Below are 13382 nucleotides of genomic sequence, written 5' to 3' on the forward strand. Positions count from 1 at the left end.
GATACTTTGGTGCTGGCCGAAAGCTCTGCACATCTGGGAAACCAGCCTCAGACTTGTGGCACTGACCCTCGTACAAGATTTCATGGGCTCAAGACTTTATTTCCTGAGAGAATATATAGTTTGCTAAGTGCTCCATGGTCTCCCTCAGCTCCAACCTTTGCATATTTGCTTCCCTCTGCTTGGGACACCCTTTCCTCTTTATCCTTCAGTCTCAGCATCAATACCACTTCCTGCCAGAAGCCTGCCCTGACTCTCCATACCTGAGTTGGGCATCTTCTCTGGTTCCCCATGCACAGCCCAAACGGCACTCACGGCACTGCCTACTGCCTCATGTATTTCCCCCGTAAGATTGTGGGCAGGCCCACATCTGGCTTGTCCCAGTGCCCAGCACTGAGCTAGCTCAGAGCAGAGGCCATATGAGAGTCTGCTAGGTGAATGGGTAGGTGGATGGGTGGGTGGGTGGATGCCTTGGCCATTCTTGTCTGTGCTTTGTGACAACCCCAGCATTGCAGCCAGTGCCCACTTTCGGCTGTAGCTTAGGGCCTGTGAGCAACTGCCAAGGGCTGGGGACTGGAGGTAGTAAGGCATCCTTCCGGGGTTTTCTCTAAAACTTTTGGGACCACGTACTTGAGCCTTAGAGCTGAGCCAGGACTTCTTGGGCCTTGGCTTCCTAGCCCATGGAGTCAGTTCAGTCCATTAGAGGAAACCTCACTCAGCTCTCAGAGCTCACCCCAGGAGCTGGTGGGCATATCTAGATTTTCCACTATGTAGTGAGTCATTTATCTGATGGGCCTGGCTGTGACTTAGTCTGCCATTTGCAGCTTAAGGAAGTAAATCTCCCAGGAAAGCCAGCTGGCCTCCTGCCAAGCGTCTTCCCCAGAGCAGTTTTCCTTGGTGAATTCACTGCGGTCCATAGCCTGCCCTCTGCTGATGCAGAACCTTAATTTGACCAGTATGCCAGGAGTGGTTTGTTCCTGTGGGATGGCCTCAAAACTGATCCCGTTCAAGGAGGCTGCTGGTAAAACTGGATCCCCGCCTCAGGGGCTCAGTGAGAGTGCTCTGGCTGGCTGGGGGCTCACTTCTCTCACCCAGAGCCTGTAGGTGGTTGATGAGTGTTCCCCGGACTCAGACAGCCTGTCGGGCCATCTGTAGAGCATAAACTCCTGTGGGTCCGTACTACCTGGATTCGGCCACCTCTGTCCAGTGGTTATTCCTACCTGGACTGAGCAGCCTCCTTGGTCTGACAGGCATACCTGTAGCCATCTCTTTAGTCCCAGCATGCCTCCAGCTATGCCAGATCCAGTATGAGGAGCTTTACATGCCTGAGTGATAATGTCCCCATTTTAAAGATGGGGAAGAAGAGGTCTAAAGAAATGAGGTGTGCTCGACCTGGCATAGCTCATAAGTGCAGGAGAGGGGGCTTGAACTCCGGAGTTTTGCCTGCTTTCTCTACGATGGCTTCGCACAGCCTTGACCTTATTTTTGGTGTGGTGATGTTACAGTTCAGCACAAATGCCACTTGTTGGGAGTTCAGCAGACCTCTCTTCTCTCTTCTCAGAATTGCTGTTTGGCTCATATCCCGTGGCTGCAGAGTAGCTGTTGTTGGGTTTCTCATTCTTTCCCAAGAAGGAAAACAACAGCCATGCTCCCAAAGGTTGGGGATGGAAGGCCAGTGACTGTCAGCCTGGAGCCCACACAATCCTCATTGAGCTGGCAGACCTATAGGTGTCATACAGCACTTCTAGCTTTAGGCCCTTGAGGTGGACGGTAACACCAAGAAGGCCCCAGTGGGGATAAAGTATCCAGCTGGCCCTCCCTGGCTACCTTTCTCAGTCCTAGGCAAAGTGCAGACAGACCCCTGAGCCCTGCTGGTCATGTGTCTGTTCTGCCAACACTACTTAGCAGCTAACAGGAGGACATGGTAGCACTTGGGGACTTCCCTCTTTGAACCAAATTCAGTCACCAGTGCTTCTCACAGAAAAGCTCCCACTGCCCACCTCAGGGCGTCCTCCATGTGCCCCTGTAGGCCCACTGTGTCCACTTGGACTGCAGTGGGTGAGCGTGGCACCCAGACCACCATATGCAATGTCACGAGAGATTCTCGTTATCCCTAGGAGTGCACACAGCACTTTGCTGAGCCCTTTCTCTCCGAGCCTTCATTCCTTTCCCTTCCCACCAGCTTACATCCTGCTCCCCTCTGGCACCTCCTTTTTCCTCTGGACATTAGCAGATGGGATCCCAGGGAGGACAACGCAGGCCTAGTTAATGGTGGGGCTAGCTCTTCTTCTTGGGTCTTGGTCTGTGGTGGTGCAGAGCTGCAGTGCAGTCTGGGGTCAGAGAACAGTGCCCGGACCTCACCCTGGCTGCTCTTGGGATATCTGCTATTCCTCAGAAAGATGGCCCCAGCATTACCTCTGGCGCTGGCAGGCCTTTGGCTACAACTTTTCTTCAGGGAGACCCCATGGTGGGCCAGGATGTGGGCCTAAGGGGACTCTGCTGTGTGTCATCCACTGGACCCTTGTCAGGTAGGTCATTGTCCTCAGATCTCGGGGGCAGGGAGTGTCTGTCAGGGCTGTTCTGTGGGCTCTGCCACCTTGCTTTCTCTGGGTCCCTTAGGGTGAGAGCCTGGTGCTGGCAGCTTTGAGGTGGAGTGGAAGGAGTTTGCATCCCTTCACCCCCCATCGTTCTGGGCACTGTGCTAGGCACACCTGCTGCCCCTCTGTCCAGTCCACGTCGCAGGAGCAAGGATAAGCAAAATTCTATGACCACACAGGAGAGGCAGTACACCCGGGCCCTAGGGCTCAGGAGGTGTTAACTCCAGAGCTGTCAGAGCACGCTCTCTATTCCTGAAAGATGTGGAAGTACGTGTCAGGCAGGGCCCAGGGCCTGAGTGTATGTTTCTCAGGAAAACTGGGCCGGATGTCTGACTGTCAGGTATGACCGCTAAGGGCTCTCTGGCCTGTCACCGGGAAAGGCCCTTCCAGGCACCCAGCTTTCAGGATACACTGTGTTGCACCAGGAGCCTGTGTACCCCAACTCTCTCGAGGCCTGGCCAAGATCACTGTGTCGCCTGTGACGCAAGACAGGTGGGAGGAGAGGCCCAGGACTGCTCCCTTGCCTCCTATCAGGGCTCCTCCTTCACCTGCCTCTTGTTTCCTGCAGAGTTCATCCTCTCGCTTCTGGAGAAGATGCAGACTCAGGAGATCCTGAGGATGCTGCGGCTGCCCGAGCTAGGCGACTTGGGCCAGTTTTTCCGCAGCCTCTCAGCCACCACCCTCGTGAGTATGGGTGCACTGGCTGCCATCCTCGCCTACTGGTTCACTCACCGGCCAAAAGCCTTGCAACCACCGTGCAATCTCCTGCTGCAGTCAGAGGAGGTGGAGGTGAGCAGGGTGTGAGCAATTGGGCTGTGGGAAGTAGTAGGCGGGGGACAGGCATCTTGAAGGAAGAAGCCAAACTTATGGCTTATTTGACCTCAGATGGCCCAGAGAATCTCCGTTTCTCCCGGCAGCCAGCCAGTAAGCCCAGAAGTGCCCCTGGGCAGGCTATCCTACTAGATGCTCCTTCTGCCTCTCCCAGTAACTAAAGCCTGGGCAGAGACGGACCTTGGCTTTGCCCTGGGCCTCTGGTTTTCCTGCTTCTTGGGTAGGGGGCCTTGGCTTACAGTTGCCTTAGTAGGTGGTCTAAGCATGTGCTCAAGGGGCTGCCAGGTAAATTCCCTCCCAGATTCTCCCTGTGCCCAACCCTGGTCTGGAACTGGGACCCAGAGCTGAGCCCACCCAGGGCTCTGCCCTCCCAGAGCACATGGACTCACAGGTAGAGCCACTGAGGGAAGAAGGGATGGTGGCCCAGCCTGGACAAGCGTGTTCCAGGCTCTGTCTAGAAGGACCAGTAAGATTTCTTTCTTAAGTTTGTGGAGTTTATTTTGCCTTTTTAAAGAACTTTAATTCCATTTATTTTGAATAGATGATATAGTCACACAGTTCAAAAGCAACCAAAGGACATAGACTGAAAAGCTTCCACCTTCTTCCCCTTGCCTCTAAGTTCTCTTCCCCTGAGAATTGTGTTAGCACTTGTCCACAAGCAAATGTATAGATGTCTGCCCACCTTTTAAAATGATAACATACCGCATACACTGTGCAGCACCTTGCTTTTGCTCTCGATGGTATGTCGTGCAGGTACCGATCAAAAGCATGACAGAGTTTGGCCTGGTGGGAGAGGGCTCAGGTCGAGATAGGGCTGGGATCTTTAGGGCATTTTTCCAGCAGAGGGAATGATGTGTGCAGAGGTGAGAGTGTGTGATAACACACCTGGTGCCTTTGGGAAATGGCGATTCATGTGGTGTGGCTGGGAGGTGGAGAGGGGCTGTGGATGCGTCAGTAGCCTGTGGTTACCAGCAGCCGTGGGTTTGCAGGCTGGCTGTGCCTCTTACTAGCCTGATGGTCCTCGGCTGTTTCTTAACTCTCTGAGCCTCAGTTTCCTCATGTGTCAAGTGGGCAATAAAAAGAGTATCTGCTTCCTAAAGTTATGGTAAGGATTTGGTGAGATGATGCAGAGAAAGCACTAAGATGAATTATTTTTGGTAAGCTTACAGTTACAACTCATCTGGAGAGGCCAGCAAGGACAAAGCCCCATTAACTGGGCAGGGACCCTTGGAGATGGACAGCCTGGATTTATTTGAGGCTGTCAGTAGTAGGAGAGACAGGGCCAGTTTTTGCTGTGGCTTTGGCAGGGGCAGGCATGAGGAGGCAACTGGGGCTTCTGGGCTGGAGGTGACAGTGGTCTGGATGGGGTCATGTTGAGCACCACAGAGTGAGTCGCCTCACAGGTCTGGCTGGGAGGACAGGGCATGGACACAGCTAAGGTCTCCCTTCCTGGGGAGGATGGAGCCCTCCTTTGCTTCATCCCCCAGGAGTGTAGGAATCTGGAGTGACTATAGTGAAGGAGGAAAGGAGAGTGGTAGGAAATGAGATGAGAGAGGTAAGAGGGGCCCAGATCATAGAGGGCCTGGTAGCATTTACTCTGTGTGCTACACGGTAGGAAACAATTCATATCATGTCACTCACCCTGGCTTAAAATCCTTGCCTGCTCCCTGTTGCCCTCAACCTAAAGCTCAGACTCCTCACCTTGATCTGCAGCCTCTCTGGCCTCCTCCATTTACCACTTGGAGTGGCATGATTGCCTAGTCTCCCAGGTGCCTCCTGCCCCATGTGTTTGCACTCCCTGTTGCCTCTGGTGAAACCGCCATTCCTTGTTCCTCGTTCTTCCCAGTAAATCCTTTTGTTTTTAAAAAAAATTTTTTTCTATTTCTTTATTTAATTAATTAGTTTATTTTGGCTGCGTTGGGTCTTTGTTGCTGCGCATGGGCTTTCTCTAGTTGCGGCGAGCGGGGGCTACTCTTTGTTGCAGTGCGAAGACTTCTCATTGTGGTGGCTCCTCTTGTTGCGGAGCACAGGCTCTAGGCACGCGGGCTTCAGTAGTTGTGGCACATGGGCTCAGTAATTGTGGCTCGCGGGCTCTAGAGTGCAGGCTCTGTAGTTGTGGCGCATGGGCTTAGTTGCTCTGCAGCATGTGGGATCTTCCCGGACCAGGGCTCAAACCCGTGTCCCCTGCATTGGCAGGCGGATTCTTAACCACTGCGCCATCAGGGAAGCCCCCTCTTTGTATCCTTCAAAACCCAGCTCAGCAGCCACTCTCTGACATACCTGCCCACTGAGCCCCTTCTGTCACTGGCACACAGTCTCTTGCTGTCTCATTTCTGTGAGTGCTAACCAGGTCTGACTGTATCTGTCCCCAGATTCCCACAGAGGTCCTGCATGGGCCTGGTGCTCAGGAAGCACTGGCCAAACAGAACTTTCCACTGCAGAACAGCTGAGTGCTGCCTGTGGTTTTGAGTTTGGCTGTTGGCTCTGTGGCTGTCACATTTTTCCTCAGACCTGATGTTCCAAGAGGGGTAGCGGATCGTGGGCCAGCCCAGTGCAGCCCAAATAGTGCTCAGAGAAGAGGTGGAGCCGTGATACTGGAGAGTTCTGGGTTTGGGGAGCCTGAGGAGGGGTGGCATGTGGAAGGGAAAGAGGCAGGAGAAGCCCAGCTCCTTTCCCCCGCCCCCCAGCACAGATGGTGTTTGCTACAGTCCCACTCTGGATCCATACCACTGAGGGCCCAGGCATCTACTACGCCATTCCCTCCACCGCCTTCTAGGCCTCTTTTCCCATCCAGTCCTCCAACTCATCACACTGTTATGTGAATGATGGATGGCAGCCTTCTTAGCTAAAGACAGCTCCCAAGTGATTCTTAACCTACGTGCATAGCAGCAACACCTTTGCAGGTTGGTCCTGATGCAAGGGGCAGCCTGACTCTAGCCAGCACTCCCCACTCTGCTGTATGAGTGAACCACAGGTGTGTATGAACAGTAACTGAAGATTCTGGGCATTTAGTGTATACTGCCTGGTGTGTGTGTATGTGTGTGGGAGACCAGTGTACTGGGCCCCTGGGCATGAGCCTCCTGTATTTGAGTGTGGATGCATACAGGTCCAGTGTGTACAAGCCATGTGTACATGAATGTGTGTGGAGTTTGTGTGTGTACAGCCCAGGTGCGTGTAGGCCACGTGTGTGAGTGCACACAGAGTGTGTCCCAGCTCCAACTATGTGGCCCAGGTATGTATCCAAGCCATGTACAGCCTGGTGCATGCTGGTGCCCTCTCCTGATACCCCTGCCTGCCTGCATCAGCCAGCTTCTCTGGCCTGTGCTTGGCTCATAGGACAGTGGTGGGGCCCGGCGATCCGTGATAGGGGATGGCCCTCAACTGCTCACCCACTACTATGACGATGCCAGGACCATGTACGAGGTGTTCCGCCGTGGACTTAGCATCTCAGGTGAGAGGGGCCATGGGGGTGTGGAAGGGCTGTGGCAGGGGTTGAGCAGGTGCAAGGGTGTGGGTGAGCAAGCATGGTTCCAGGGGTATGGCAGGCGAGTCACGCCCAGGTTCAGAGGAGAGAAGCCATTCTTGGCCCTCCTGCCACCCAGACAAGTAGCTGCATTATGAGGCCAAAGGGCTGACCTCAGCTTTATTACAGCCCTGAGAACTGCTGACCTTAAGCTGTCTCTTTGCTCATATTCTATATCACCTATTTGCAGCCCCTCGTGAGCCTTGAACTCGCAGGCTACTGGCTGGCATGGTTCTGAACCTGAGCCTCCGAGATGTCTGGGTGACCCGTGGCGTGGGGTGAAGGGAGTTGTCACAGAGAGGCAAACTGCCACCTCTGGCCAGTGGCCCCCAGGTCTCCATGTCTTATTGGGGCTGCATCACACAGGTCATTGTGGGAACTAGCGCTGTGTCAGTTCCCATTCCTGGGCCTTCCTGATCTCCCTGGGGAGATGCCATGCTTGTGCACTTTAGGCCTTCTTGGACTTCAGCAGGTTAGACAGACAGCTGGGGAGCAGTTCATTTGGCCCATGCGCCTCCCAGGATGGGATATTGATCCAGGTGTCTGATGGGCAGGTTCAGTGGCTCCCACACCCTGCCCTCCTCCCTGGCACAAGGCCTGCTTATCTCTATGTAGGGAATGGACCCTGTCTTGGCTTCAGGAATCCCAAGAAGCCTTATCAGTGGCTGTCCTACCAGGAGGTGAGTAATAGAAGACAGGCCCCACCCTGTCCACCCACACAGACCTGGCACTTGGCGGGGGGGCAGGGGGGGGCGGCTTGTGGGCACCCTGGAGGCTCTCAGAGAGTCATTTTTTTCCTTGCCTGGACTGTCTGCCAAACTCCAGGCAGCATCCTCTCAGGACTTCCAGCATCACTGAGTAGGGAGTCGGGGAGCTCCCTCAGACCTTAGAAATCCCACCTGGGGATCTCCCTTCCCTGCTGAAGAGTCCTTGCTTTCCCATCACTGCCCCATCACTGTTTGTGTGCAGGTGGCCGACAGGGCTGAATTTCTAGGGTCTGGACTTCTCCAGCACAATTGTAAACCATGTACAGATCAGTTTATCGGCATTTTTGCACAAAATCGACCAGAGGTGAGCACCTGCCTTAACTGGTTTTAGAAGCATCAGTGGAACACAAGCTTGGGTACCGTAGAACAGCTCTGCTCCCGCTGTCTGTAGGGCCTGGGACAAGAGGAAAACTGGAGATCGTTGGTCCATGCCATCCCCCACTCCCTTGGCTCTGTCCCTCATCAGGGCTGGACATTCCAGCCAAGTTCCATCTACACCCTACCTAGCTGTCCAAACAGTGGCTCCCTGAGCCATGGGGGAAGAAGGATCTGGGGAAGAAGACCATGCAAACCCCGGAGGTGGGCCTGGGGTTATTTTGAGTCCCGTAATTCCCTGGGGCAAGCAAGTCTAGAAGACCGTGGGGGAGCAGGCTCAACGGGTCAGCTTTATGGATCCCTTGCCTTGTGCGGAGCGCTCGGCACAGGACCCCAATCAGGGAGCCCCGTGCCTAAGGCCTGAGGGCAGTGCAGCCCTGCTGTCTGTTCTGTGCTCCCCCTTTCCCCCAACCTGTGTGTCTCCACAGTGGATCATCACAGAACTTGCCTGCTACACATACTCTATGGTGGTGGTCCCGCTCTATGACACCCTGGGCCCAGGGGCAGTCTGCTACATCATCGATACAGGTGAGCCCAGCTGCCCACTCCTGCCCCTGGCAGCCAGCCCCACCTCCTCCTCCCAGCCCTTTTCAGCTTATGCTGATTGTTTGACACTAGTAAGTACTTTGCTTCTGCTCTCAGAGAACGCTGGGGGCTTCCACTTTGGCCCTTGAGTTGGCTTCCTGAGTCCAGCTGTCCCCAGTTGGACTTCACCCAAAGGCTCCTTCCACAGGGTAGGGCTGCCAAGAAGGAGACTCTGTACCAGCCTCCACGTAGGGCTGCCAACCCTCTGAGTTCACTTCAGCTTGAGGAAGATGCTGTGGGGTGGTAAATATCTCAAACAGACCAGGGACGATGGGGGCTGAGCCTGAAGAAAAGGAATACTTGGAATCTACCCCGGGAGACTCCCTAGTCTTCTGCCCTTGGCTCCATCCAGGCTCTGTGCACTTTCCTCTGGACACAATACATGTCCCACATGGCCTGTCGTATTTATTTATTTACACACAAGCTTATCATGTGGCACACACAGCCCATGGTTCCACTGCCTGGCCTGTGCTGCCCACGGTCACAGCCTGTGCCCGCACAGCCTGACTCTCCTTGGTGGTCCCTGCAGCCGACATCAGCACTGTGATCGTGGATAAACCTCAGAAAGCCGTGGTTCTGCTGGAGCACGTGGAGAGGAAGGAGACACCAGGGCTCAAGCTGATCATCCTCATGGAACCATTTGAGGAAGCTTTGAAAGACAGAGGGCAAGACTGCGGGGTGGTCATTAAGTCCATGCAGGCTGTGGAGGTGAGGGTCTGCTTCTGGGCTGTTTTCTGGCCACAGCTGGTTGGCCACTGAGCCAGAGCTGCCAGTTATCTGCCCGTCTTATGCCCTAGGATGGATGTCTTGGGCCATCAGGGTGTGTCAGGGTTCAAACAGGGCAGGCTTCACAAGGGCTGGTGGTGGGTAGTGGGGTTGGCACCCACAGGCATCCTCTTTGAGATGGGCTCAGTTATTTGGCACAGTTAGTGACACAGGCACCAACAGGTAGATGGTGGTGCCAGCCTGCCCCAGAGCTACCCCCACAGCCTCCGGAGCCTCCTCATTTCCAGCTAACAGCCAGCCTGTCTGAGCCTGAGGACTGTAGTAAACTTGAGGTCCAGAAGTCTTGGAGAGGTTCTTGCAGTTGTGTCCCAGACCCCCAGCAGCCAGCAGAACCAATTTTCCTTTGCATGGCCTCTGCAGAGACATTAGGCTGGTGGCAGCTTATGGCCTGCTGGAGTGACCCAGGACATCCTCTGGGGCCTCAGGCCTTTTGCTCAGTAGCAGCTGACCCCCACTGTGCCCTCCTGGATCTAGGCCTGTGGGCCCTCCATTTCTCCTCCTGTCTCCCTGTCTGCTCTTAAATGTACCCACAAAGCCATGGAGGGCCTGTGCCCCTCCATGGCTTTAGGGGCCACACCTAAGCTGGCAGCCCCCATCTGCCCCTCCAGCCCTGACCACTTAGTTGCAAGCCCGGGCCACCTAGCCACTGTGTCTTGAGCATGCGTCTAGACGTACCGTGGGCCCCTCAGGCTGTCTCCCCCTTGTGCATGTGCACAGTGCTTAGCCTCTTCCTGGGCCCCAGGCCGCTGTCTGGGATGCATGCGTGGCCAAGGCCTGGATGGGTATCTGAGGAGAGACCGCTGAGGCGGTGCCTCTGGGCAGGGAGTCTGGGACTCTGGGCTTGCTGCGGGAACAGGGCATACTGTGCTGAGTTTATTTTGATTGATTAGAACTCTCGAGCATTTAAAAACAGTGTTTTCCTCTTCCAGGACTGTGGCCAGCAGAATCACCACGTTCCTGTGGTAAGCTCATCTGCCAGCAGGTTTTGACTGAGCACTATAGTGTCCAGGGCATGTCCTCACAGACTCCCTCGCTGTGCACAAGGCTCGGTAGAGGGGCCAGAGTAGCAGCTTTGTGTTAATAAGCAACTCAGGAAATGTCCCCTTGGGGCACCCAGGACGACCTGGAACGGGAGTCAGACATTGGGAGGGAGATAAAAGGGCAGCCAATCCTGGACACCCTTGGGTCTCCAGTAACTTTTTCTTTGGGAGGGCTTATGTTTTTCCTTTCGATGTAGCAGTCTCTCCCGAGGATGGGATGGACAGGAGCAGCAACAGACTCGGAAGTGGACCCCTTGTAGCATCTGCTGTCTTTGTTCATCTTTGCTCTCTGAACTTTTCTGGGTGTCGGCCCCGAGTGATCCTCCCTGGACTCGAGTCACCAGAGAGGGTCACAGCCCCTGGGAGGGTCTTGTAGGGGCTGTGAGCTTTCTAACCAGGCCTCTTGCCTCCAGCTCCCTCTGCAGCTCAGCTCTTCCCGCTCTCACCAGCCTGTGAGCTTTCTCACACACAGGTCTCAGCAGGTCAATCCCTGCTTCCCAGGGCCCTTCACCATGAGTAGCCCCTGGTATGTCCCCACCTCTACACACTGTGCCCCAGCCTTAGAGAGCTGCTCTCTGGCCCCACAGCATGCTGTCTCTTGTGCCTCTGACAGTGCCCAGGCTGGTTCCTCTCCCAGAATGCCCACCGTCACTTCATCTGGAGAGATCTTGCTTGTCCTTCAGTCTCAACTCATGTCACCTCCTCTACATGCAAGTGGTCATGGTGGGCTCCTCCTGGTGACCCCAGGACTATGTGCACAGTGCCAGGGCAAGGGCCTGATGCAGAGCAATCTTAGTGATAGAGTGGGCAGCTCAGTTCTTGGGTTACATTTTCCGTTCCCAAGCCTAAACCCAGACACTTGGGAGAAAGTGGGAAGGAAGGAGGAAGTGGGTCACATTCCCTAGAACGGTGAGATCTTTGATAGAGGCCTAGGTATGGCCACTGCAACCCAATCCCATTAGAATTCAGCTAAGCCTCAAGTAGGCGAGGCAGCAGGAGCAGGTGTGAGGTTGGTGGGACAGATCGACGTCCATGTCCGGTTAGGTTTCCTTGGTTTTTCTTCCTCTTTCCTGGGGACTTGCCTGCTCACCTTTCCAATGACAGCATGCAGGGCCATGCACATGTGCTGACACATGCCTGCACCCTCACACAGTGCACACACGGGGGTGTGCTCAGAGGGGCTGGCTGGTGGAGGAGCCCAGGCTGGGCACACTGGGTCTCTTTAACACACTCCTCTTCTCACCTCTGCAGCCCCCGAAACCCAGTGACCTCTCCATTGTGTGTTTCACAAGCGGCACGACAGGTAAGCAGAGGCTCCTAGCCCACCAGCCAGGGCCACCTGCACCTTTCCCTGGCAGCTTTGGCAGAGTGACTGAGACGTCTCTGGCACCCTCTGTGGGATGGGCTGGGCCTTGTCCTGTGCCTGGCTCCAGACACTGGGTCCTTCCTGCTGCTCCCGGTGGCCAACGCGAGGCAACATGGGGCGGCTGGAAGTGAATGGACGGTGTGGACTGGGGGTGTCTGGGGTGGGGTGGGTGCTACAGACTTCCTGGAGCTGGGGCCAGAGGTGGGCTGGGCAGCTGGGGCACGTCATTACTCTGAGGAGGGGCTCTCACTCCTCTGCTTTCCTGCCCCTGCCTGGACTTTGTGTCAGGGACTGGGGAAGGAGTGTGGGATTTGGTGTCTGAGAGCCTGGTTTTAAGTCCCACCTCCACCACTTGCTGGGGGGCCATGAGCCCCCCTGCCACCACTGTCCCCAGTTTCTTTCTTTCTTTTTTTAATATTTATTTATTTGGCTGTGCCGGATCTTAGTTGCGGCACACGGGATCTTCAGTTGCAGCCTGAGGGATCTAGTTCCCTGACCAGGGTTAGAACCCGGGCCCCCATGCATTGGAGCATGGAGTCTTAACTGCTGGACCACCAGGGAAGTCCCTGTCCCCATTTCTTACCTGGGTGGTTAAAGGTGCCAAGTTGGAGGTGGGAAAGTGTGTGAAAGGGCAGTGCAGATGATCTGGGGCAAGATCATCTGCACAGATGATGTATGCCGTGGGCAAGGCTGTCAGGGAGAGAAAATGATGCAGTCCATGCCCAGTGCTGACAGAGGAACATGTGCATCAGTGTCAGTGTGAACAGCCAAGGAAGGCTTCCTAGGGGAGGCAGAACGCACCTGAGGACCACGGCTACAGGCACAGTACTTTGCAGCCTGCAGTGGCCCGTTCACCCTATCACTGTGTCACTGGGGCCTCAGCACGACCTGTGAGGCAGGTGGGGTGGAGACTGTCCAAGGCGGCACCAACAGCAATTGGAGGCAGAGGCCTTGTGCCCTGTTCTCCCATTTCACAGCCCAGTGCTCTCCCCACTGCTGCCTCTTCATCTCATCTGATGACTCGGGAAGTCACTTGCCCTCGGCCTGAAGGGGCAAGAAGGTTCCAGCCTGTTTTCCAGACCTAGGGCTGGCCTACCTTGATGATAGCTCTTGATGGGCAGTGACCTGGAGTTCCCCACGCCTTCCACAGATGGAGCCTCCAAGGCAGTTGGCAGATCCTTGACCAGCCCCCCAGGCAGGATAATCCTTGTGGGTAGATCACAATAAACATGATGTTATTGAATCAGAGTGGGTTTTTGCCATTAACTCAAGTGGGTCTGAGAATTTCCACCTGACTGCTAAACCCTGTCAGGAGAGAAATAACACAGCCTTTGCTTTCCAGGAGCTGACATCCAGAGCCAGCCCAGAATTCAAAAATGCTCTTCAGGTTTTTGTTGCTTTTTGTCAAGAGTTTCACAATGTGAAATTTTGGTGACATGTCCCTCCACCCTGGGTTTGGGGGCAGGTCACTACTGCGGCCTTTAGCTTTGGACCCTTGCTGTTCAAGAGTGCCCC

The 13382-nt window shown here is 55.0% G+C and overlaps 1 protein-coding gene across 10 annotated transcripts in view; it reads left to right on the forward strand.

Annotated features, from left to right (window-relative positions):
- The window catches only part of ACSL6 (acyl-CoA synthetase long chain family member 6), a 59404-nt gene that overhangs the window by 14886 nt on the left and 31136 nt on the right, over positions 1–13382 (forward strand). For 8 of the 10 annotated variants that reach the window (XM_032626820.1, XM_032626822.1, XM_032626821.1 and 5 more), the window contains 8 exons: positions 3163–3383; positions 6762–6876; positions 7564–7628; positions 7918–8019; positions 8519–8618; positions 9205–9383; positions 10391–10423; positions 11753–11804. In XM_032626820.1, coding sequence (XP_032482711.1) covers positions 3163–3383; positions 6762–6876; positions 7564–7628; positions 7918–8019; positions 8519–8618; positions 9205–9383; positions 10391–10423; positions 11753–11804 — 867 coding nt within the window. The remainder of the gene's footprint in view (positions 1–3162; positions 3384–6761; positions 6877–7563; positions 7629–7917; positions 8020–8518; positions 8619–9204; positions 9384–10390; positions 10424–11752; positions 11805–13382) is intronic. The other 2 variants (XM_032626825.1, XM_032626818.1) reach the window with 2 other exon arrangements.

Source organism: Phocoena sinus, chromosome 3 (assembly GCF_008692025.1).
Source record: "Phocoena sinus isolate mPhoSin1 chromosome 3, mPhoSin1.pri, whole genome shotgun sequence".
Classification (NCBI taxonomy): Eukaryota; Metazoa; Chordata; class Mammalia; order Artiodactyla; family Phocoenidae; genus Phocoena; species Phocoena sinus.